Source organism: Ammospiza nelsoni, chromosome Z (assembly GCF_027579445.1).
Source record: "Ammospiza nelsoni isolate bAmmNel1 chromosome Z, bAmmNel1.pri, whole genome shotgun sequence".
Classification (NCBI taxonomy): Eukaryota; Metazoa; Chordata; class Aves; order Passeriformes; family Passerellidae; genus Ammospiza; species Ammospiza nelsoni.
In genome coordinates this window covers 61,545,283-61,568,032 of record NC_080669.1, presented here as the reverse complement: position 1 = coordinate 61,568,032, position 22,750 = coordinate 61,545,283, and the positions used below count along the sequence as shown (strand labels likewise).

General features: G+C 34.6%; 1 protein-coding gene across 2 annotated transcripts in view; it reads left to right on the top strand.

The window, feature by feature from the left end:
- Positions 1–22,750, top strand: part of FER (FER tyrosine kinase) — a 158,011-nt gene that overhangs the window by 69,839 nt on the left and 65,422 nt on the right. For both annotated transcript variants that reach the window (XM_059491724.1, XM_059491723.1), the window contains 3 exons: positions 6,907–6,999; positions 13,400–13,603; positions 17,060–17,182. In XM_059491724.1, coding sequence (XP_059347707.1) covers positions 6,907–6,999; positions 13,400–13,603; positions 17,060–17,182 — 420 coding nt within the window. The remainder of the gene's footprint in view (positions 1–6,906; positions 7,000–13,399; positions 13,604–17,059; positions 17,183–22,750) is intronic.

Sequence of the window (22,750 nt, the reverse complement as noted above, 5' to 3'; positions counted from 1 at the left end):
AGCATGCCAGAAAGTTTCAGGAAAAGAAGAATAGAGCAGAAAACATTACATCACTGTACTAATTGATGTGCACCTGCTTCCCAAATGCCATAGAACCGCAGAATAATTTAAATTGGAAAAGATCTCAGGGGGTCCATCTGGTCCTGCTTCTTTCTCAGAGAAGAGCCATCTTTAATGTTATACCAGGCTGCAAAATGCCTTATGCATGTTAGGGTTCTAGCAGCTCCAGTGTTGGAAGTCCCTCTGGGAAACCTGTTTCAGTGTTTAATCACTGTCCTCATTGTGAGGTTTTTGGTTTTTTTCAGTATCTTAACTGGTGTTTTCCTTAATGCAAATTGTCCTTTTGCTATGTACCACAGAAGAGTTTGGATTTATGTAACTGATTGTATTTTCAGCTCCCTTAATTAAAAAACTGATGTAGGAGAATTCAGAAAGACTAAATAATAATGCTCAGATATGTGGAGGAGCTTCTGTAGAATTAGTGAATAAGTAGATTGGGCTTTACAGACTTGAGAAGTGCAATGAAGGGGATTGTGATAAAGATGTAGTGGGTGTGGGGATACCTGGAGGAAGTGAATAAGGAATAATGACTTTTCTTTGTCTTTGCAGAAGCAAGAAGTAGGGCTCATCAAATAACCACATTAGTCAAATGATTCAAAACAAGCACAGAAGCATGTTCTTCAAAAATGTGTAATTAACTTGTGCAAGTGGTTGCTACAGTAAGGCATTGTAATAGGTTACATAAATTCAGAAAACAGCTAAAAAATATGGAAGGAAAATCCTTCCATGACTGTTGCATGTAGAAACATCAGATCTTAACCAGTGAGGCTTGTCTTATACTACAGCTGCTTGGAGAACAAAGACATGCTCTGAAGAATAGTCATTCTCCTTTTCTTACAGGTTATTAGTCCACTGGTGTAGTCTAGGATATGCTTTTGGTCTGAGAAATTATAACAATTATCAAATTTCACACTAAGTCTTGTTTTTCAGGCTACCCCCTGCAATGCAGGATAGGTAACATTAATTTTCATCCAGTGCAGTGTTTTATAATAGGTATACATCAATTATGCATAATTTCTGCTGCTTTGGAAGGTGTTTAAAACAGAAAATGCTACCTTATCATAAAGTGATTTTTGAATACCTATGTTGTTTTAATTGGTTTCACTGTGTACATGAGATATTTTTAATTAGATTTGAATATTTAAATTTTTAATAACTGTATTATATCTACATGGCTCTGCACAGTTCTAGATATCTACAGTAGTAAACTAAGAAAATGCATATTATAATTCCTGGAAAGGGACTCCAAAGAGATGATCTACTCAACTCAAGCAATCAGCTTATATCCAACCAGCAACTGGTTTTGTGTGTGAGTGCCATGTTAATAATTTAAAATACTCTGTGTTTTTTTGTAAAGATGGCATGATTCTTTATCTGGTTTTCTGCATGTGGTCTTTCTGAGATACCTAATTCTGTCATGAATGGGACCAAAAAAAAAACCCTAAAAAACCAGAGAACAGTGTTTTGAGGAACAAAATTAGTCTTATTTCTGAAACCATGTCATAGGCTTTAGGGGTATTGGCCATGTTCTGCTGTATGCCCAAATTTTAATATGTCAGCATTTATATCTCTTTCAGTAAGTGCTAACAGCTGTGAAACAGACATACAAAGTTTTTTGTGGTTAGTATATCCACTCATCAGTTGGCAGGCCAGAGTTAATGTCACAGTAAAAATTTATGACATGCTTTTGGGGCCTCTCCTTAGTAACTTCTAATCTCCACTACTGAAGTGACTAATGCAGATGATCATTTTCAGAAAGTTATTTTCTCTATTTTGAAGAGTTTCTGCTTGTAAATCACAAAACTTCATTCTCACTCCATACTTCCGTAGACTTCAAAAAAACCCAAAACTATTCCTTGTTCTGCCCATTGGCTAAATTTAAAGCCTTGAGATGAATGTTGTTCAGCACTTTTTTCATCGGGGAATGTGTATTATCAAACAAGAAAGGAAGCTAGCATTCCCTTTACAAAAACTATATTAATTACTCTGGCAGATGCTGTCTGTATGCCTGTTTCATCTGTATGTTCATTGAACATCGTTTGCAGTAGCTGCTGGAATTTCCCTGTCTAAATTTATCTTAGAGCCCTTGTATTCTACTGAATTTTCATCAAAATGTCTGAGGACCAGTTCCCTAGCCAAATTACAGAAACAGTGATATCATTCTCATCTTTTAGATATCACTGATTAATTTCTTCTAATTGAAATCCCTTTTCTTCTGAGAGCATTTTCTCTTTCACTTGTAGAGTCATCATCACATTTCCTCTGAGTTTTCTGTGAAGGTTCTATGATTTGGTTTGCACGCCCACATTCAACTTCTGTATCCATGGGGACAGTTCACATCTGACTCATGAGACATTTTTTTCTTTGAATGGAGTAATGTTAGAGTATGGGCTTATTTGTATCACTGTACATACATGGCTGACTAGTGTTTTAGGAATATTCAATATATGCTGGACTGTCCTTTGTCTCTTGCTGATAATCATGCACCTTTGATTTGTAGTGTTACTGTTTTCCTGTCTCTCAGAAGCATTAATTCTATTTTATTTTTATCTTAGATCTCCCTTTAGCCTCTTACTTCATTGGTTTTTTAAAAAGAGTCTAGACTATTTTTCTTTTATAAAAACATCTAAAATACAGCCCTAGTCCTGGATTTATACCACTAAAAAACTCTTCTGGGCTTTTACATCACACAGTTCAATTTAAGCAAAACCTTTTTTTCCTGTTGCTTTTTCTTGCCTATGTTCGTTGAAAATACTGTTGTGACTCTGACTCATCTGGTCTGCCTTTTTGATTGTATCACCCTGCTGGGTATATTGTTTTATTTCTCGTACACTGTTAAGATTTGCAGTGATTGCACTCAGTGACAAGACTGTGTGCTTGGCAAATGAGCCACTTGTCCATAGGAATGTATCAGTTAACGGGCATGACCATGGAAGATAAATTGTAGTGAAAAATCCACTAAAACACACAGGATCTCACACTGCACAAGATCCCCCAAAGACAGTACAGGAACCACAGAAGCCCAGATTCTGGTCGTATATAAAGATGCAGTTGAGGAAATCCTCAAGTAAAATAGCAGGTGCTTCACTCATGGTTTTCAACTGACCTAAATCCTGCTCTTGTTTTTTGGTTCTTATGCTTATTTTCTTCTTTCTGTCACTTGCGAGAGGAGAAAGAATGGAAGAATGTCAGAATGGTTATCTTCTGTTGTGGCATCTCTTGAAAAAAGCTGAAGTAATTTTTCCCCTCTTAAGAAGGAAAGAAAACTGAACAGCTTTTCATCCTTCCATTCTGACACTCCACTGGCGCTGCCCTACCATGCTTCAGTGATACCAGTGAGGTTATAGCCCTGAAAGTGTGAGCACATCTCCAGTTTTCCTGTTTACTCCCCTGCTATATGCAGCTGTGTAGAGTCATTTCAGTGGGCTCCCAGCAAGGCCAACTCTGTGTCTGGGGTGGCTGAAATTCCCTGGTGTTCTTTCAGGTGTTCTCCTGCTGATCTGCCTGCCTACCCCGGGCTGTGGGCATCTCAGTGGTGTGTGTGGATGGCATCTCATCCCACAGCTTATCATTGTTAAACCTGATGATATCCCCTGCCTCAGTTATGTCTAGTTTATGATATAGTTAATTTCAATTTGTTCTGGAGAGTCATTAGAAACATGGCTAGTTTTAAAAAGGGAAATACCAGTCATGCATTTTTCATAATTTTTTATTATGTGCTCCCATGACACAGATGTGTTTAAACACAGTTAAAAGAAATAGGTTAAAATGTTTTCTGATGACAGCTTGTATTTGCGTACATACCTAGCTTCTTAATGGTAGAGTAGAAGTTTTTCTGTAGTAATTCAGTTATTACATAAAATATTATGATCTACAGGTTAGTTTGCTTTCTAGTGAAATTGGTGTTATATAAAATAAGTGAGAAATCATGCTGCCATTTTCTTGATGTCTCTGAAACTAATTAATTTGAGCTGAAATGAAACTGAATCAGCTAATATGCTTTAGTGGCTGTGTTGTGTATGCTAGTAAGTGTAATACTCCATAATGCTCTCTATAGCATCACTGGAGCAGAATTCGTAATACCTTTCCAGTGTCCAGATCAGATTGTTTAGTCTGATAGTCACATGTCTTACAACTTTGAAACTTTTGTCATGACTACATATTTGGCATGTTTGTTCTGTTTGGTGACATGATGTCTGTTGGAATGAGCACTGTGTGGAATTGTAATGAACTTTCTGAGTGAAGAGTGCCTCTGCTCTCTGCTAGGTTCCTTCAGAAATTTTAAGTTACCTAATACCCTGAAATAATTCTTTCAACTACTAAATCCTTTGTTGAATTGAGAGTGTCTTGACTAAGAGGTTCAAAATTTGGGGCTGGGGAGAGATCACTGAAAGATAGCTGTGATGTACATTTGCTTTTATTTTGTAAATCAGACTTAAAATAACACCCTGATTTAACTAGTAAGATATTACACGCGCATGTATATAAATACATTTTAAAATAAGTAGATGGGATGTTCTGGGTTGCAGTTCTACAGTAGTTCAGAAAAAAGATATACTTAATGTGCATTAAAAAATCCCTTTATACTGATTTTTGTAATATTCTGAGTGAAAAAGAGGTTTCCTGCAAGATCAAACAGTTCCTTCTAAGGCACACTGCAGCTGGAAAATGGCAAAAAAAGTCAGCAGAAGACCACTGTTGTAGCTCTTTAGCTTTATATAGGTTGCCCTAAAAATACTTGAATGGAATAAATAAACTCAGTACTGACTGCAGTTGTGTTTTGTCATATGTTTGGTTAGGCCTGCTGTGCAAATTCTGAATCTTCATTGCTGTAAGATATGGACTAGTTTCAATATGTCAGGGGAAAGAACTGTAGAAATGCTAAATACAGTTTATAAATGTGCTATAGTTGGAACAGGATGTGCTACATTTTGAATAAAGCCAACGCTTATCCCTTAAATCCACATTTCAATACTCACTCTATTTAATGCAGAAGTTTGTCTTTGTATGTCGTTCAGTGGTGCTTATCAAAGTTGTCCCAGGCCTTGAGCCTGATATTTTGAGTGAAAAAAGCCCCCTGTTGTTAATGTGTTTTTGTTAATGAGAAATTGGTGAATGTAGAACCTTACTTGTAGTTTGATGTTGTTGCTAGATAAGCAGGCTGTTAGTGTCCACTAGAAAGGGAGCGCTTGAATTTTGGTTGTGGGAAGTGAAGTAGAGTTTGTACATCTTTTGGTAACTTATTTTCTCCTGTTATGTAAGAAGTATACAAATAATTGGTGTTAAATCTCATGGCTCACTTCTGAAGAGATGTGCAGTGGATCATTCCACAACCAGCATGCAAGCTAATGTGGACTTTGTGTCTTAGTTGTTAATGAAGTTTTTTTGGTTTTGTTTGTTTGTTTGGTTGATTTTTTTTAGAGTATTTTTGGTTTTTCTTTTTTTTTGTGTAAGTAGTTTAATTCAGCAGCATCATAAGAATAAAAATCAGGTTTCAGCACAGAGTTGTTTTACTAAAATTAAATTACTTAGTATATGATAATATTGAGTCCGATAAAATGTATAAAAATGTTATTGATGGGTAAGTGGGCACCCGGTTAATGAGTATTTCTGTGACAGATGCACTCCCTATCAGAGTTCTCACAATTTGGCTGGTTTTTGCACTCTTTTATTCAATAGCGTACAAATTAAGGCAAGTTGCAGACTTCTGGTAAAAAATAAATAACGTTATTTTGCTAAGAGAGCGCTTAACCTGTATCTTGTAAAATAAACTCTATTTGGAAATAATTTTCAAAGACTGCTAAATTTGGTGTGCAGATTTGTTGCTTGTTTGGAAATCTTGGAATAAACTGAAGCTGCATTTCTTACATTATGAGATCTTTGGTTTCTTCTCTCAAAGGTGTACATTGGAAACTTGGAAGCAATTTTTCTTTGTAACACTGGCAGTTGTAGTCTGTCTTCATTATCAGTTTTTTACAGTTTTGAGTTAACCTAAAGCATGAGGTTGTTAATGTGTGATTTTTCTGCTTCAAGTTTATATACTTTATGAGTACTCATTGAAGTATCTTTGCTGTTTCTGAAGGTGATTTACAAGTAAATAAACTCAGTTTGTCCATATTGAAAATACTTTTTTTTAAAGGTTGTTATTACTTTGAGAGCTGATAGTAGAGATGAAGAAAAATACAGTCTTTGGACTAAGTCAGCTTTTGAGACTTTGGAATTTATATTGATTTCTGCTGAACTAGAGATGCTTAAAGGCTGTTTCAGTGTTCCAGTCAGAACCCTCTTCTTGCAGAATTTTAAATTCAGGCAGTGGCTTGTCAGAAGTGACAGTGGCACTTATGGTTTACAGTAATATCAGAAGAGAAATGGCTCCTATTACTTGCACTAATGGATGCTAATATTTACAGGTAGTCTGTTGTTAGAGAAGGACCTGTTAATAAAGGGAAAAAATCTAAAAATATATTAAGTAAAGATAATGCACATACATAGAGTTTTTTACTATGTGGGGATGTTTATTACATATTTTCAAATCATTGTCCCTTTAAAATTTCAGGTATTTCAGGAGAACTGAGACTTATGTCTCTTGTTTTTGGAGTAAAAAATAATTTCAGTTTTCTTTATAGTTCAAATATTTGCACAGAATATTTTAGGAAATATAAAATTTGTAAGTGGTTAAATTGATCTCTGCTTAATCCTGCTGATTTTGACACTTTCTGGCTTGCATCAATAGCAATTCAGCCCTTATCTTTTATTTAAGTGAAATTCAGGATTCTATATTCACCAATAAATTCATGATCCTACAGATTTGCCTTTTTTCACTAAAGATTATGGCCTTTCTCCTAGGACAAGAAGGATAAAGTGTCAAGGTTTGACACTATACGTCATTCCATAGCTGGAATTATAAGGTCTCCAAAATCCATGTTGGGTTCATCATCGGTAAGTAGTACCAATACTGTAGTTTATGATATTGTTTTTTCAGCTTAAATAAGATTTCTTTTTCCTTTAAACATCGTGCATTTTCATCTGAATGGACAAAAATTACATTAAAACAATGTTATATAAACACTGTTCTGACTGATCAGCATACAGGATAATATCATGGTATAGTGGTGTGTCAGAACAACTTGCCACACTTCAGGAGAATCACAGTTTGTATGTTCTTTGCAGCTCCCAGAGTGGTGCTATATTGTTCAGAGTATTCTTCCTGATAAGCTGATTTTCTTGAAATGCACTCTGTGATAATAATCTCTATTAGGTTAGATGGCCATACATGTTTTACCAATTGTTGCAGAAATTGTATTACCCATATTTTTTTAAAAAAAGCTCCAGTGTACAAGCATATTGTTACTATTGCTACTACTCCTGTACTATATAAGTTACTTGAAGTAATCTTGCTTAAAACCCTACTAAAAATGGTTGTTGAGTATCTCTGAGATATAGTTTGCTTTTGTTGAAATTCTGTAATTGCTGGACAAATGTCTTTGTTTGTTTTACTTTTGTATTTACTTCTGTTTGTTTCATATGGAAGCTTGCAAGATTAGTTAGAAGCCTTGAACCTCTACTTGTGGATGTATGAGATTGTACTTGAAAACTTGAAAACCTTCTGCCTTTTTCTTGAATATGTGATCACCATAACCCTCCCAACTAAAAATAAAACAAAAACCGCAACTCAAAAACCAAACAAAAGGGGAAAAAAACCTGGAAGAAATTTGGGTGAAGTTTTAAAAATTGTTTAAAATTGCATTTAATTGTGATCTTGTCACCTAAAATACAAGCTCAAAGTAGCATTCTTGAGAAAACTTCAGAAGTAATGGGTCTTCTATTTTATGCTGCAGGATTGCATCCAAGGACCCATTAAAGGGCACAGCAAACCACATTTAAGCTAGATAGTATTCAGAAAGGGTGGAAGAGATAACAATTACATATGTGAAAATACACATGTTGTATGCAGAGGACAACTGTACGTAGTGATGAAGGAATGGAAATATAAATATAATAATGAGATAAAATTAGGGTAGAAAGGCTTTTCCTCTGAAAAACATAAAAGTTGTTTGGCATTTGAAAAGTAATAGGAAAAACCTTGCTAAAATATTAAAATATCCTTGATGTTAAACAAGATCTCCACATTATTGTGATCTTCATTTTATTAAAGTTTTAGTTGTGGTAAAAAGGCAGCATTTAATATTAAAAACTGATTAAAATGTGTATTTCTGTGACCTCTGTTCTTTATGTAGGTGAGACAAAGTGTTCATCTCTGTTTCTCTGTATTACAAAACTTATGATTTCAAAATAAAGCAAAAAGCTTCCACAAACCATAGAAAAAACTTATCTGAAACTGCTTCAGAGAAAATTTGGAAAATAAAAAAATCTTAGAGATAAAAAAAAAAACTTGAAAAAAACTTGAAATAAAATGCTTAGGTTAAATCAGGGAAAGTCAATGTCAAAATGTCAATTGGCTTAAAGTGTCATTTTAAATAGTCTATGTGCCACACTCCGATTTCGTTCCATGTAAGCTGATGTAAATCTGGCTATAGTGCGTGATAGATAGGATTGGTGAAACCTTGGAATATATTTGGAAGAACTAAGATTGGTGTTAGTTCATTTGAGTCAGAAAGTAAAATCTAGTAACAAGTGCAATCTTGATTACCTGTTTCTTAAATGACACTTAAATTACTTCAGTTACAATGTATAAATTTCAGCCAATTTTCACTTTTGCTTTGTATTTTGATTTAGCGACTTTGTGTATGTTATAAAAGCTGACCATTGTGTACAGCTCAAATTTGCTTCATGAATTTGTACTTAGCTATTAAATGTGGTCAGCTATTTCCTTCTGACAACTACATAAGCATGTTTAATTGCTAAATATATAAACTGGTACTTAAAACTTATTATCCATCAACAAAGTATTCAAAATTATTACTGAATGTGTATTATAAAGTAATACTAACATCCATTAAAAAAATTTTTTTTTAAATAGACCAGTACAAAAAGGATGTCAAAGCAGATTTGCAAAAGGACTGGTACTGATCTTCTCATATAGTCTAGTCTAAAATGATCCTACCTACCTGTTTTCAAATTATTGATTTGAAGCATTTAAAGTTTTTAAAGTATTTCTAAGTATTTAATTTTCAAATATATTAAAACTTTAGAAATGGAACAATATAATGATTTAAATGTAGTGTTATATTGTAAACACTGTCCAGTATTTTTATTTGGTTGAATAAATTGAATTTTGTTTGTATAAATTTGAGAGGACTAATTTTTTGTATGTTATCTGGAAAAAGTCATAGAGAAACTGTGCCATTGTAAAAGCAGACAGGAGTTTTTTGTGTGTTGACATTGAAATTCTGTATGTGCTCTCAGAATGAGAGGGTAATACAGGAAAAAAATGTTGTTTGAAGAGAAAGAAACAAGGTGAAGGATTCAGATAGTTTTTGGACAAAATACAAGCCAATTTTCTATAACAGCAAGAGATGTAACTTAAATGAAATGAGGAGAGGAAACACAACAGTGGGGGTATCTTTCATGTACCAGTAATGAAATGCTGTGAATAATCTGAATGAAGAGTCTGAACAAATTGCATCATGAATGCCAGCTTCTGCCCTTCTGCATATTATTTTTATATGACACATTTGAGCTTGACAGAAACATCTGCTTTTATTTATAGGATTTTTTTTACTGTTTATAGGATAATAGGTGGAATTACTGCTTGTTTCAGATGGTGTACTATTAGCATGTGGGCATGAGCCAGGTACACAGAGACTAAATATTCCATAGTGTATTGTCTCCAATTATCAACTTAAATTTATTGCTTTACATTCTTATTTGTGTCAGTGCTATTCTTTTACACTGTGAGAGAAAAACTATCTTGAGAAAATGTTTTGTTTGCTCAAACATGGGAAATAAGAGATTACTGAACATTTGCATTCAGAATACACACAAAAATAGAATATTGAGCATGCTGTTAGTGCAATAAAATATCATCCCCATTATTATTTTAATTTAATTCTTGGTGCAAGTGCAGGAATAATATACAATTTTTTGAGTAGAAATAACACACTGCTGTTTGCTCAGTTTTTTTCTTGAAATAAGGGAAGCAGCAGAGGACTGCTTCTTTTTACTGTTGGAGAAGAGCGTATGTTTTAATGGGTTGTTACGCAGGGTGAGAGAAAGGAGCTCAATATAAGGAAAGAGGACAAAATACATGAGGATTTGATGATGATGAAAACCATGAGAAGCATGGTGAAATACATGAGGACATCTCCTTGTAGAAGAAAAAGTGTGATTAAATATATAAGAACACACACCCCGCCAGCCCCACCCAATAATCCATGAGTGAAATATGGCAATAAACGGAGATCTTAAAGGGCAATGGAAATCTTAGAGATAGGCAATAAACAAAAAGTTGGGCAGAGGGAGAATTGAAATTTGCAGTGTGAGTTCCTTTCTCTTTGCACAGTTTGGTTAATTATTGTTACCTTCCAGCAAAATTAACAAATCCTAGAAGCAATATTTCTTCCTTTAGGCTATTGAATCATTGAGTGCTTCTGTAAGTGTACATACAAATGAGCAAGAGATCCATCCTCAAATGAGATTGTAAAACATTATGGCCTAGAATATAAACTTGTCATATTAACTTGCTGGCTGATATTTAAGTAGAGTTTAAAGAAAAGCAGTGAGTGAGTTCAAAGAAAATTTCATTTTGTGCAGGTAGGGTTTTTTTTCCTCCTCTGTTTTCCTTGAAGACTAATCTATTGTCTAATTCTAACTATAAAATGCAGTAGAAATATTAGTACTAATAGTGATAAAATGAATTGAAATCAATATTGAAGTAGATATATATCCTGCATTGGTACTCTTTTTTCTAGTCTTTCAGCCGTGTTTTATTCTATAGCCAGTTAGGGTCAATATTATATCACAGAGGAAATATGTTGGAATCAGAAGACTTGTTCATAAAAAAAATGTGATTTTAATAACACTCAAGACAAAAATAATTGCTGCTTACTTCATCAGAAAAAATGATATGATAAAAAGTAAAGGTAAGGTAAATTGAAAGACAATCAACAAAGAAAAGTCCATGGAATTTCCACTCTTTCTTTCTGAAGTAATAAACAATACTTCAATCAAATTTTAAAGGGAGGGAAAATTTATGACATTGTTATCTATGTCTAAAATTGTCTGTTTTCCTTACATAAACTCTTTCTCTGTCATAAAGGCTCTTAAGATGCTTTGTTTTAGGATTTGATCCTGATTGTCTGAATAGTGCCTCAGCCTGAACCCAGTTTGTACATAAGCATATTTTACAATCTGGTGGCTTCATTTTTAAGATATAAATAAATTGCATGTCTGGTTGGTTTTTTTTTAAACTTTCTTTCATGAAGGCCATGGAGTAGATTAGTCACCCTGTACAGTCCTTTTATCCTTAGGAGCATTCCCTCTCAAGTAGGAATCTGTTCCTGTTAAAGAGTTTGCTACTCTGAACATAACAGAGATCTAGGTTTTCTTTCAAGTCAAGCTCAGAATATTTGAATAAATAAATAAAAAAATACTTACTTGAAATAAATGTTCAAGTAAATAACATTGTCTAACATTTTGAAAGCTTTTTTTTTCTCTTTCTTTTAGAAATTTGTGAAAGAAAATGTCATAATGTCATTTAACAGTGGTGAACAGTTTTCACCTGGGATGTTTTTTAACTGTTGATGAAATTGAAAGATATGACTATCTTCTTGGCCAATCAATATCTCTGCTTTTAAACAGCTCATTGTGCTGATAAACACATAACCTTGGAGTACAGCTTTTGCCTCTAAAAACTCTGTGCAATTTTTGTTCAAGCTGTAGTTATTTCTTACATAGTGCTTCCTATCTCTGACTCTGTAACAAAGCACACTCTCTCTTGTGATCAGCCTGTTGGTTATAGCACTTGTTTCAAATCTCAGGTGTGAAATTCTCCTGAATTTCATCCATGATGATTCTCTCTCTGTTGATACCTGAGACCACAAGGGTCTGTCAGGTTCTTAAATATGTTCTCCAGTTTTCCGTCAAGATCCTGACCAAGGATCCTGACAAAGAACTAAACTGGTTCTTTGAAGTATAACATAGGCAACTGGAAGCTAACAAAGATATTTTTAACAGCTAAAAATATGTGCAAGTACTAAAGAATTGCAGATATTTGGAAACAAGAATTGCTGTTTCCATTCTTGGGTCTGCTCATTTCTACTCTCAGAGTCTGAGACCATTCCTAGTGTTTTTTGGACTAGGTGAGGCATTGTAGTCTAAGTATCTTCTGAGAAGAACCTTAAATGTACAGATGGCCCCCAGCCTGGGATGTTATCAGGACAGAGCAATAGCAGAGGTTAATTGAGAATGGTATTGCTTTGCTTGTATCTGTTTGACTGTGCTTCACTGAGACAGAGATCTCTGTGCCGTTGCCTAGGTGCACTTCAGGAGTCTGGGAAACATCCACATACCTGTTGTACTCACAGTGTGTGCTGTGTTACATTGTTCAGAGCTTTACCACTCTGGCTGTGAGAATTTCTATGAGCTTTTGAATTACATACAGCTTAAATGAGGGCTTGCCTTCCTACCCAAAGGTAGGAATAAATAAGTCTGAAGTGGTCAGTGACAAAATACAAAGTTTTAGTCAGTGTTTTGTTAAACAATGTAGGCATGTTAAAATTAACATGTGAAATAATAGATTAAAACTCATTAACTTCCACTTATAGCTAGTAGCTTCCATTTGCAGCCAATTCCATGTAGTGAAAACAATTCCTTACAATCTTTGTGTCTTACAGTAGAGTTCATAAGGACACTACACCCAAGTGTGTACTCTGCACTACAGGGTACGTGTTAGGAAAAAAGGCTCATAATTGTTAATTGATTTGGGATGCAATTGATGAATTCTCTGAAAACAGTTTATCCAATTCAAATGCTTTGTAGGAGTCAATGTGTTATGGTTTTGTCTGAGAAGTTTCTGTCTGGATAGACAAATGATTAATTTTTAGTTGTTAATAGCATGTCAGAATGTGTGAGAAAGAGTTGGTCAGTACAGCTTACGAAAAACTTTAAGCTAGATGAAAAATATTGCATGCTTTATAGATGATTCCTTAAACTTCTGCTTTTGATATATTGATTTTTCAGGTAAAAAGAAAAGAAAGCAACCAAGATGCTTTTGTGCAAGTGTAAGAGCTTGTAAGAGCATTGATCTTGTTGGTTAATAGAAATAAATAATTTAGATACATAAACCAGAAATTATTGTTGTTTGTGATACTTTTCATGTACAAGGAAATTCTTAAAGTGTACTATTATAGTAACATTTTTCTTCAATATTTTTCCCAAGTTCTTTGATGTAATCTCAACCACTGAGAAACCATTGGCTGAGCAAGACTGGTATCATGGTGCAATTCCAAGAATAGAAGCCCAGGAGCTATTAAAGCAGCAAGGAGACTTCTTGGTGCGAGAGAGCCACGGGAAACCTGGTGAATATGTCCTTTCTGTGTTTTCAGATGGACAACGGAGACACTTTATCATACAATATGCTGATGTACGTCTCTGACATAGTACTGAATATTCAATTTAGGATCTACATAGTTCGCTATAGCAAATGGATTTAGCCTTTATGTGCAAATATGAAAGCTGTTAGAAATATTTCCATCTGTGCTGTAATCAGGAGTAAAGGTCATTCTGGGAAATAAATGAAAAGTAGGAAGCATCAGGTTATTCAGTATCTTTTGTCTTATACTGAAAAGCCAAGATATTTCTGTAAATGTTTTTAAATCTGGAAATTGTTACTGTTTATTTATGCATTTACATTTGGTTATTGATTGGTTGGTTACCCATTTTCATAGTTGGTGCAAATTTAGCTACTTCTAGTTCAGACTGTAATGATCCCACTGCATCTTCCTGAAAAATTGAAATAGCCATGCAGAAGAAAATAATCTGTGTTGTTTTTTATAAACATGGGAATTGAAGTCCCTGTTGCACTTCGGGTGCCTATTTTCTTTTTAGTCCTGTGGTAATTGTTTTGTTCAGTATAACACAAACACTTTTGGATGTTGCACAGTGTGTATGCTTCTAAGGACCAGAATTGACCCCCTTGTTGCTCTGAGGAAAAATCGATGACTTAATAAACAATATATTAATTATTATCTACCTTTATAGAGTGTGGATTTTTTATTGTTAATGCATTGCTTGGTTTTTTTAATGTATGTAAGTTTCTTTTTACCTTGCCGAATTTTAAACTTATTCAAAATGTGACAGTTCCCATAACATTGCTAGAAATTTTTCTTGAAGTATGAAATTGCAGCAAATCATTCTCAGTTTTGATTCAGTAGTGCTGTCTCTTCAGTCTCTTGTAATAAAGTTTCCCATGTACAGAAAAATTCTCAAATTTAATTGCATAATGATACTACACTGAGGGAATTTCATTGTCTGAATCCCCAGATGATGCAGCATGTCTGGGGTAACTCAGTATTGTGTACCTGGTTTATTTTCTTTTGAGAAGCAGTAATATTTTTCTGAGATTCACAGAGTTTGCAATGCTTCTATAGGATTAATGATTATGGACACTTGTCATGCTGGAGAGTGTTCATTAGTTCTCACTTAGAATTTTCCTTGTAGAAGTGAACACACAATCAGTGTTTATTTTATTTTGATTGTATGACCTTAAAGTATTTTGATATGTCAGACTGCTAAATGAGAAAATTAAAGCAGTAAAATTACCTCTACCTAGAGTCTTACAAGGTGCTTGGTGCACTCTGATCTGACCCAGCAGAAATAAAAGGACATTATATATGTGGTCTAACTGAAATAATTTTGTGCAAATCACTGTATGTGCAAGTACATCTTGAAAAGATAGATTGGACTTTCAAGTTTCAACTATTACTTTGGGGCCTACCTGTAAGCAGACTTCTTCTTTTGTGTGTCTATGTAGGAGGGTTTCCACCAAAGCAAAACAAAACAAAAGAAGCTATCTTTCTCTCCATAGAATCTAGCAGTTAAATTTGAAATGTAAGACTGAAACTGTTGCATGGCCTGGACAGTCCCAGCATTGTCAGGTCAAGATATTTACCTGCTTGTACATTTACTAATCTACAAGCCTTATGTTCAGCTGCTCTTGGGATTAATTTGTAGTAGATTTTCTTGGCAATCATGGAAGTTAACACTTTCTTTTTTTCTTAAAGATGCTCTGTCCACTGTATGCATTCCTATTTGGTGAATTCTCTGAGAATGAGGAAAAAGTTTATTAGCTTTAGAAGGCTGGTTAGCTTTATTAAGCTCTAGAAAATAGGTGTTGGGAGTGTTAGGGTCACGTAATGAGGGATTTATTCATGGACATTTTTGTAGGCAGGTTTAAGGAGAGTTTAGTACAAAGGATTTGCTCGTTTGTTTACATTGGTATGAACAATGTAGAATTGGGTTTCTGACTGGTCAAACCACACTCTTGGATCATTGACAGGTTCCCATATTTTTTTCTGACTCAAGTACTGAAGATTAGAGCAGGATATCTGTTTTAACAGCAATCCTTCAGTTGTTTAAGTGTTTTCTCTCTGGTTTTACCAGCATTTTAAAAGCTAATCTTGATACAATTATGTGTGTGATAAATTAATTCATCATTCAGCTTTAAGCATAAAAATTCATTGCTGTCATTCAAGGCTGCCATTGTTTTCATTTCTGCTTATTTGAGGCTGTGCCATTTAAAAATTTTTGTTTGTTAGTGATCTTAGTAAGGGTCACAATTGGGTATAAATACACAGAATGAAAGGACAGTGGCTCTGCTCTAAAGGTTTTACATAAATGGCAGCAGATGGGCAGTGGCTGGATCTGGAATGAGGAAATTATAGGCAATAGTGGTAGTTGTGCTGAGGAGTCTCAGGACAGCAGATTTTTTGGATCTTCATCAGAAGTATGAAGGAGCTTATTTTAAAGGGATGGGAACTAGTGTTAGTGGTCAATCAAAGCTGAGTCACTATTTAACAAACAACAAAATATTCAGACTGTGGAAACGTTTTTATGATAGAGATCGGTGAATGTTAAAAACAGCTGACAAGACCCTGCTGTCTTTACCAACAGCAATGACACATTTCCGGAAGTTAATGCTTTAACCCTTAAGGAAACAATGAACTTAGAAGTCACTCTGTAAGGAATTCAGCCCTTCAAGCTAGAAAGAAAGCATGCCAGTGGTAGAGGTGTTCACTGCCCATTTGTGCAAATGAACTTGAATCACCACCTGTGCTCTGAGTTTTGAAAATTGCAGTACTTGTTCATTGTTGCATTGTCAGGCTTGTGGCAGCTACTGCCTTCTGGGAAAAGCTCTCTGTCTGTAGATGCTGAGACTTAGGAAAGCAGGAGACTTTATCGTGTTTCACAATCAGCTGCAGGATCCTGCCCAACTTCTCTTTGAAGCCTGTGTATCACCTGCCTTTGTCTCTAGCTCGTTTAGACATTCCTGATAAATACTCTTTTTACAGAGCAATCATGCATTCTATACTCTGTGCCAGGGATTTACTAATTTTAGGAGACATTAAATGAAGTAAGATGAGATTAGGATAGCTATTGTGTATCTCCTGTTTGTTTTATTGCTTGTTGTATTTTATCATATAGATCTTTCAGTTTGCTTGCTGTAATTTTTAGAAATAAATAAGAAGTTGGGGTTGTTTTTTTCTGGTTTATAATATTTTTATTTCACTCTGTAATAATTTTGATTTTAACTGGCCTATTTAAATTATGAGTTTAAATCATTATTTTATCATATTGCCTTAAATGACTGATGCAGTCATTTTTCTTTTATTAATTTATCATTTTCATAACTGTCATTCCTGTTAAGTGAGTATAAATGCTACTCAATAGGTCAGAAAAGAAATCTAAAATAACTCTTTAAAAGTGTACATTTTTTTTCTGTGTTGTTACTAATGAAGAAACTTTGGTCAAGCACTTTTGCAGTTTCTTGTTCAAATTATTGCTTATAGAAAAATAAGTTTTTCCTTTTGCCTCCATACAGAATCAATATCGTTTTGAGGGAACTGGCTTTCCAACTATTCCTCAGCTTATAGAACATCATTACACCACGAAGCAAGTTATTACAAAGAAGTCGGGTGTTGTTCTGCTTAATCCTGTTGTTAAGGTAATGCATACATTCCAGAACCTTTATTTGACAGACAATAACTTTGGGGGGATTCTGTTACTATTTAAATAAGCTTCTATGGAACTTCTCAGCAGATTTTTAATTTTTATTTATTTTGTGACTCTGTTCTTGATCTCTATTAAACTTCTCACCTCTGTGCAATACATTCACTTGAAACAGCTCTCCATCCTGATTCTTACCATGAATTTTTGCTATTTTGAAAGAATGGCATTCAACTTCTTATCAAGTATCCTGATACTTTTATTTTTGGTTTCACATTTGGATTTCCCTACTAAGTAATTCAAAGTAGTAGTTCATTTTAGTCCCTTTTATAAAGTAAAAAATCTATTTTATACAATGGAGAAGGTCTCATGAAATTTTGGAAGACTTATGACAACTGCATTTTGTCCCTATTTCATATTGCAAAAATAAGTTAGATACAAGAAAAGGTACTGATATTCCAGTATCAATGAAAATTTGAAACAAAAATTTACTTTTTAATCAGGAAGCTATTGCAGAAAATATTTCAGGATGGAAATAAAAAGGACTAAATATTAAACTGTATCAGTGTTTTAAGAGTCTCCTTGAGTTCTTCCAGCAGTTTTACAGTTAGTATTTATCTAGCTGGTACTTCATTCATAAGGCAACTCCACTTGTATCTTTGCATCTCAACTATGGATAAGCCTTTTGTTCTTGATATATTTGTTTTTTCAAGACTGGTTTCAAACCTGTGTTCATCAAAATTTTAGGAAGTACGACAATTTATATTTCACCATTAGTTACCTATTCCAAGATCCTAGTTTTTTCCTGCTAATAATACTAAGAAAGTCAAGTATGTTCTTTTTCTCAAAATTGCACTTTTTCTGCCCTTAACTATTCTATATAATTTTAAAATTTTGAGAGTGGGACATTAGAAATACACATTTTAGGTTAGTATCTTGCTGAATACCAAACTGATGCTTCATTGAACATAAGTTACTGCTTACATTCATTCTAGATCACATGTGAAAGCAGGGAACATTAATTTTAATGTGTAATTATTTTTGATATAAATGGTTTAAGCTACAAATAAGGGGTAGTCAAACTCAAAATTAATTTTTTTAAAGACTGTTTGCAAATTTCTCTCTCTCTTTAATACTGTGTTTGTTTTAAATGTGACTGTACATAATGTGAGAGCAGCCCTGTTTTAGCAAATGTAAAACAGTGGTATAGAATATTATCACATAATCTTAGTTATTGTCTGATAAACTGGAACACCTTATCTGTAAAACAGCATTCATGTTTCATTCCCTGTTGCTTACTTTGATGATAGGGGGTTTCTTACTCCTTCCGTTTTTGCTTCATTTTGTATTTTCTCTTCATAGAGTTAAGTTTTAATGTAACTATAGGCTTATGTAACTATAGCCGAATAATTTTTCTAGTCCCTATCTTATAGAAGAAACATATTCCCAAAAGACATTCCTGGTCATTTCACCATTACCGCTCTGGTGGCAGCAGCGAATTCCCCCCCATGAGGCAGCTCCGACCGTTCTCCAGAGCTGAGAGAGCAAGATGGAGCTCGCAGCTGCCCCAGCCCTCCTTATTTCCAGCTCAGTTCTTAGGGTGTCTCTGCCCTTCCGAGAGAAACCCTCACATAAGACAGTAACTAACCGCACCTTTTTGAGACAACTTCTTTTTTCTTTCAAGTACCTGGTCGTTATGTCTCTTAGCAACAGAATGGGAAATAATTCTCTATGAGAAAGATAATGAAAGGAAAACCCCAAACTTCCAACGAGCCTTTTGTTTTTCCTCTATTCAGGGGGAAAATGAAGTGGGTCCACTCCTCCCAGGGTTTGTTGACTTGAGTTAGTATCAACTAAGCTCAGTATTAACTAAAAATTAGTGGAAATAATAGTATTTCCTCTAGAATTGTGTTAGTTGGTAGTTGATCTGAGGTGCAGTGCACAACTACTTCAGTTACTCAGGTTTCCCAAAAATTATGCAAGTAATCGGCATCTATTTGTAAAATCCACAGGCTGCATCTGTTTTTTCATATGACTGACCTTGTCCTGGTGTGCATCAGTCTTAATATTCAAGAGTCCTTTGGGTTAGTAAGCCTTTCTACTTCCATTCTGATATGTTATGTAAAGTAATGGAAAGGGTTACTGTTAGTACTAAGAAAAGTATTGGGTGACAGGAAAGTGAATGTATAGATTTTTTTAAATATACATGTTGCAATTGCATGTAGGCTTTCATGAATTTATGAAATAGGATGTCAGTTTCTACAGCTGCTAATACTTGGTGTAAAGTAAAACCAATGTATAGTATACTTAGTGCTTCCTGACCAGCAGTTTGAGCCAAACAAGGCAGTGTTGAAAAAGGTGTTAGCTACATGATTTGAATTTTTTAAGAGCAACTGTTCTTAAAAATGTTTAAATTGTTTTGGTTTGAGCTATAATTTTATGGTGGTTTTACTTCTCCCATATGATAAAAACTATTTGCAGTATTCTGAAAGATGTACTTCAGAGTTAAGCAAAAGATTGTTGTGAACTTTCCTTTTTAATTTGCTTGGAACTCTTTCATATGGGAAAGTGGAGACATTTCAGGTCGTTTTCAGAAGGAGCATATGCACTCTGACACCTAGTGTTGGGGGTAATTTATGCATCATGTGCTATTACCAAGATGTCTTTAATCATTTCCTTAAAGTTCATTTGGCATCTGCAAAGACTGTTTTTGCATTATAGCTGCAGAGCAGTCATTGTCATTTCATGTAATCTTTAATCTTCTTATGCAAATTGCTGTCCCTGTAATAACCTATTTAGAAATTGAAAGTTAAATACCACAAACTTCACAGAAAAAAAAAGTTATTCTTTTTAGTTTGCTTTTGCTTTCCTTCCTTCCCACAGTCATTCATTCTCCTTTACTATATTAGGAAAATTAGTGTTCACCTTCTGTGATGTTGCCCTTGAAAGGAACAGGCTTAATTGTGTCACAAAAGGCCTGTCCCGTATCCCATTTCATGTAGACTGAATTGCCTGCTTGGAATTTTAATGATTCTGTAATAATAGAATTTAAATTAGAAAAACTGATGGCATTAAAAAGATATTTGCTAGTACCTTCTTTAATGGAAAAGTGTCTCACACTTATTTATAGTCTTCTTGAAAAAAGTGTACATTACGTTCTTCAGGTTGTTATTGATGGATTGACTGGTACACAGAGCCACTGAGTAACTCTAAGCGCACCCAAGGACTTTATTATATAAAAATGCTGTTTTAACCATACTGGATGTATTTTAACCTTCTAAGATCTTTGACCTCCTGTTTTCGAGGGTGATAGATTTCTTGAAATATAATTCCTTTTTATATTTTTACAGATTACACCACCTGTATTAAGGTGTGAATGTGCTTCAGTTTGACTACTAGAACAGAGAATGATCAAAAAAATAAGGGATACCATTTTTATTTAAGTGTACCTGTATTAAAGTTTTCATTTGGATAGTAAATACACCTTTGAAGCAAATCTGCCCAGGATGCACAGCTGCTCATGGGAGGGAGCTCAGTTTTCAGAACCAGGAAAGATTTAGCCTGAAATATTACTTTTCTCCCAAATACATGTTTCAGATTCTGAGCACCAGTTGATTTGTTCTGAAGATCTGCTACTATTTCACTAGTGCTGAAATACTCATGGTATATGAATGCTCTGTAGTTAATTCAAATTCTGAACTTATGGAAAAAATTAACTGCTGCTTTGTCAGATGAGTTAAGCCATGTGTTTGTTACTAGTAACTTTAATTTTAGAATTCTGGGTCTATTTTTATGTGACAAAGAAGCCTGTGATATGGTCTGATATGTTTTGTGTACATAGGAGAATGATGGATCAATCATAAATGATGAGGTGAAAGGAAAATGCTGAAAGAAAAAAAAACAGGCATTTCTTATTAGTGTTTCTAGTGCTGATAAATCAGTTTGCAAGTGACATGAGAATTCTCTGCAGATCTGAAGCTGTCTTGCAAGGTATGAATGTATTGAGGAGTTAGACTTGGAAGGAAATTGTGAAGAGCTGTAAATTTAAGTTAGATTTTCTTCATGAAAATCCATTAGTAAAAATCTGAAATAATGCTAATTTTTTGTTGATGGATTTTCTGGGGAGGTTTGTTTTATTTTAGCAAAGCAAGCTGAGGTTTGCTGTTGCAGACAACACATGTGCTTAGAGTACAGGTAGTGTGTGCCCCTCAGGCCAGCAAAGCACAGGAGGAGGAGGAATTGAAGGAGACTGCTGAACAGTCTCCGTTTCAGGGAAGCACTCTTAAGCCTGCTGGGAGATATTGAATAGAAACAAGGAGACTTACAAAGGCCAAGTTAACACAAAGTAATGCTGTCACACAATTACAGATGCTCATTTCATGGCTGGAGACAATTAAGGTGCTGCAGAGGGAAGCAGTGGCAGTAATGGTGCTCCGTGGAGGGAAGATCATCTTGAGTCTGTTTGACCTGAGGACAACTCTTGAGGAGCAGGAATCCAAAAGAGAGAAGAAGCCTGTAGCAGGGAGTGATCCAGTTATTGCAGCTCTACCTTGGCTAGATCTGTCACTCCAAAGAGGATTCCTGTGGCACCCTGGCTTACCTGTGTGATACCCACCAATTTGGCCAGGCATTCTGTAGAAATGCCAAGAAGCACCTGGTGGTAGTGATCTTTGGGTGTTGGTTTTTGGCCTAAAGCTGTAATTTTCATGGGCGTGGTTAAAGTCTAATACATGCATTTTCAAATGTCAAAATACATCTTCAGTTTTCTTTAAGAAAATTGATCACCATTGAAAGTGAGTGTTTATAATATGCAAAAGACATACTTACAGGAAATGAATGTATTTATTGTATGTGCACTAAATTAATCAATAGCCTGCAGCTATTGACATTTGAGAGCAGAGTTTCATATCCTAATATTAGAGATTACATTTCAGTTACATTCTCATTCCTTCAGAATTTGGAGAAGTGTCACAGGATTTCCTTTTAACATTTTTTAGCAGAGATTATTGCAATATTTCTGTCAGATAACAAAAGGAATGCATCATCCTTAATGGTGGTCTGTACTTGTCAAGGCATGTCATCCTGTAGAGAAAAGTGAAAAAAGAGAGTAATATACTCTTTGTGCTAACAAAGTACTGAACCAAATTTATGTATAGTTTCAGGTATATTGACTAGTTTCAAAATTGAAAGGATTTATTTTCTCAAAAAAATCTCATTAAAATGCTTTATAATAATGGAGGCAGATAAGGCTACCTGAACAAAGAGTAATAAGGATTGTTTTATATTCAGTGATCGAAGTTTTTTATAGTTTAAGAGGCCATGGCAGTAAACATCAGCTCTGTTGAATGTTTCTGGTTCAGTCTTGTTTTTCTGGTATTTCTTTCCATGATGAGGTTTAGATTAAAATGGAAAGATAACCCTCCTAAAGGGTGTAAGCATTACGCTCAAACCTAGAAAAAAAAGTATTTTATCAAGTATATGAATTTCATTTTAACAAACACAATGTAATTTCTGACCAATTTAATAAAGAAAATTCTCTGTCCTTGAAATTTTAAACCTCGGCAAC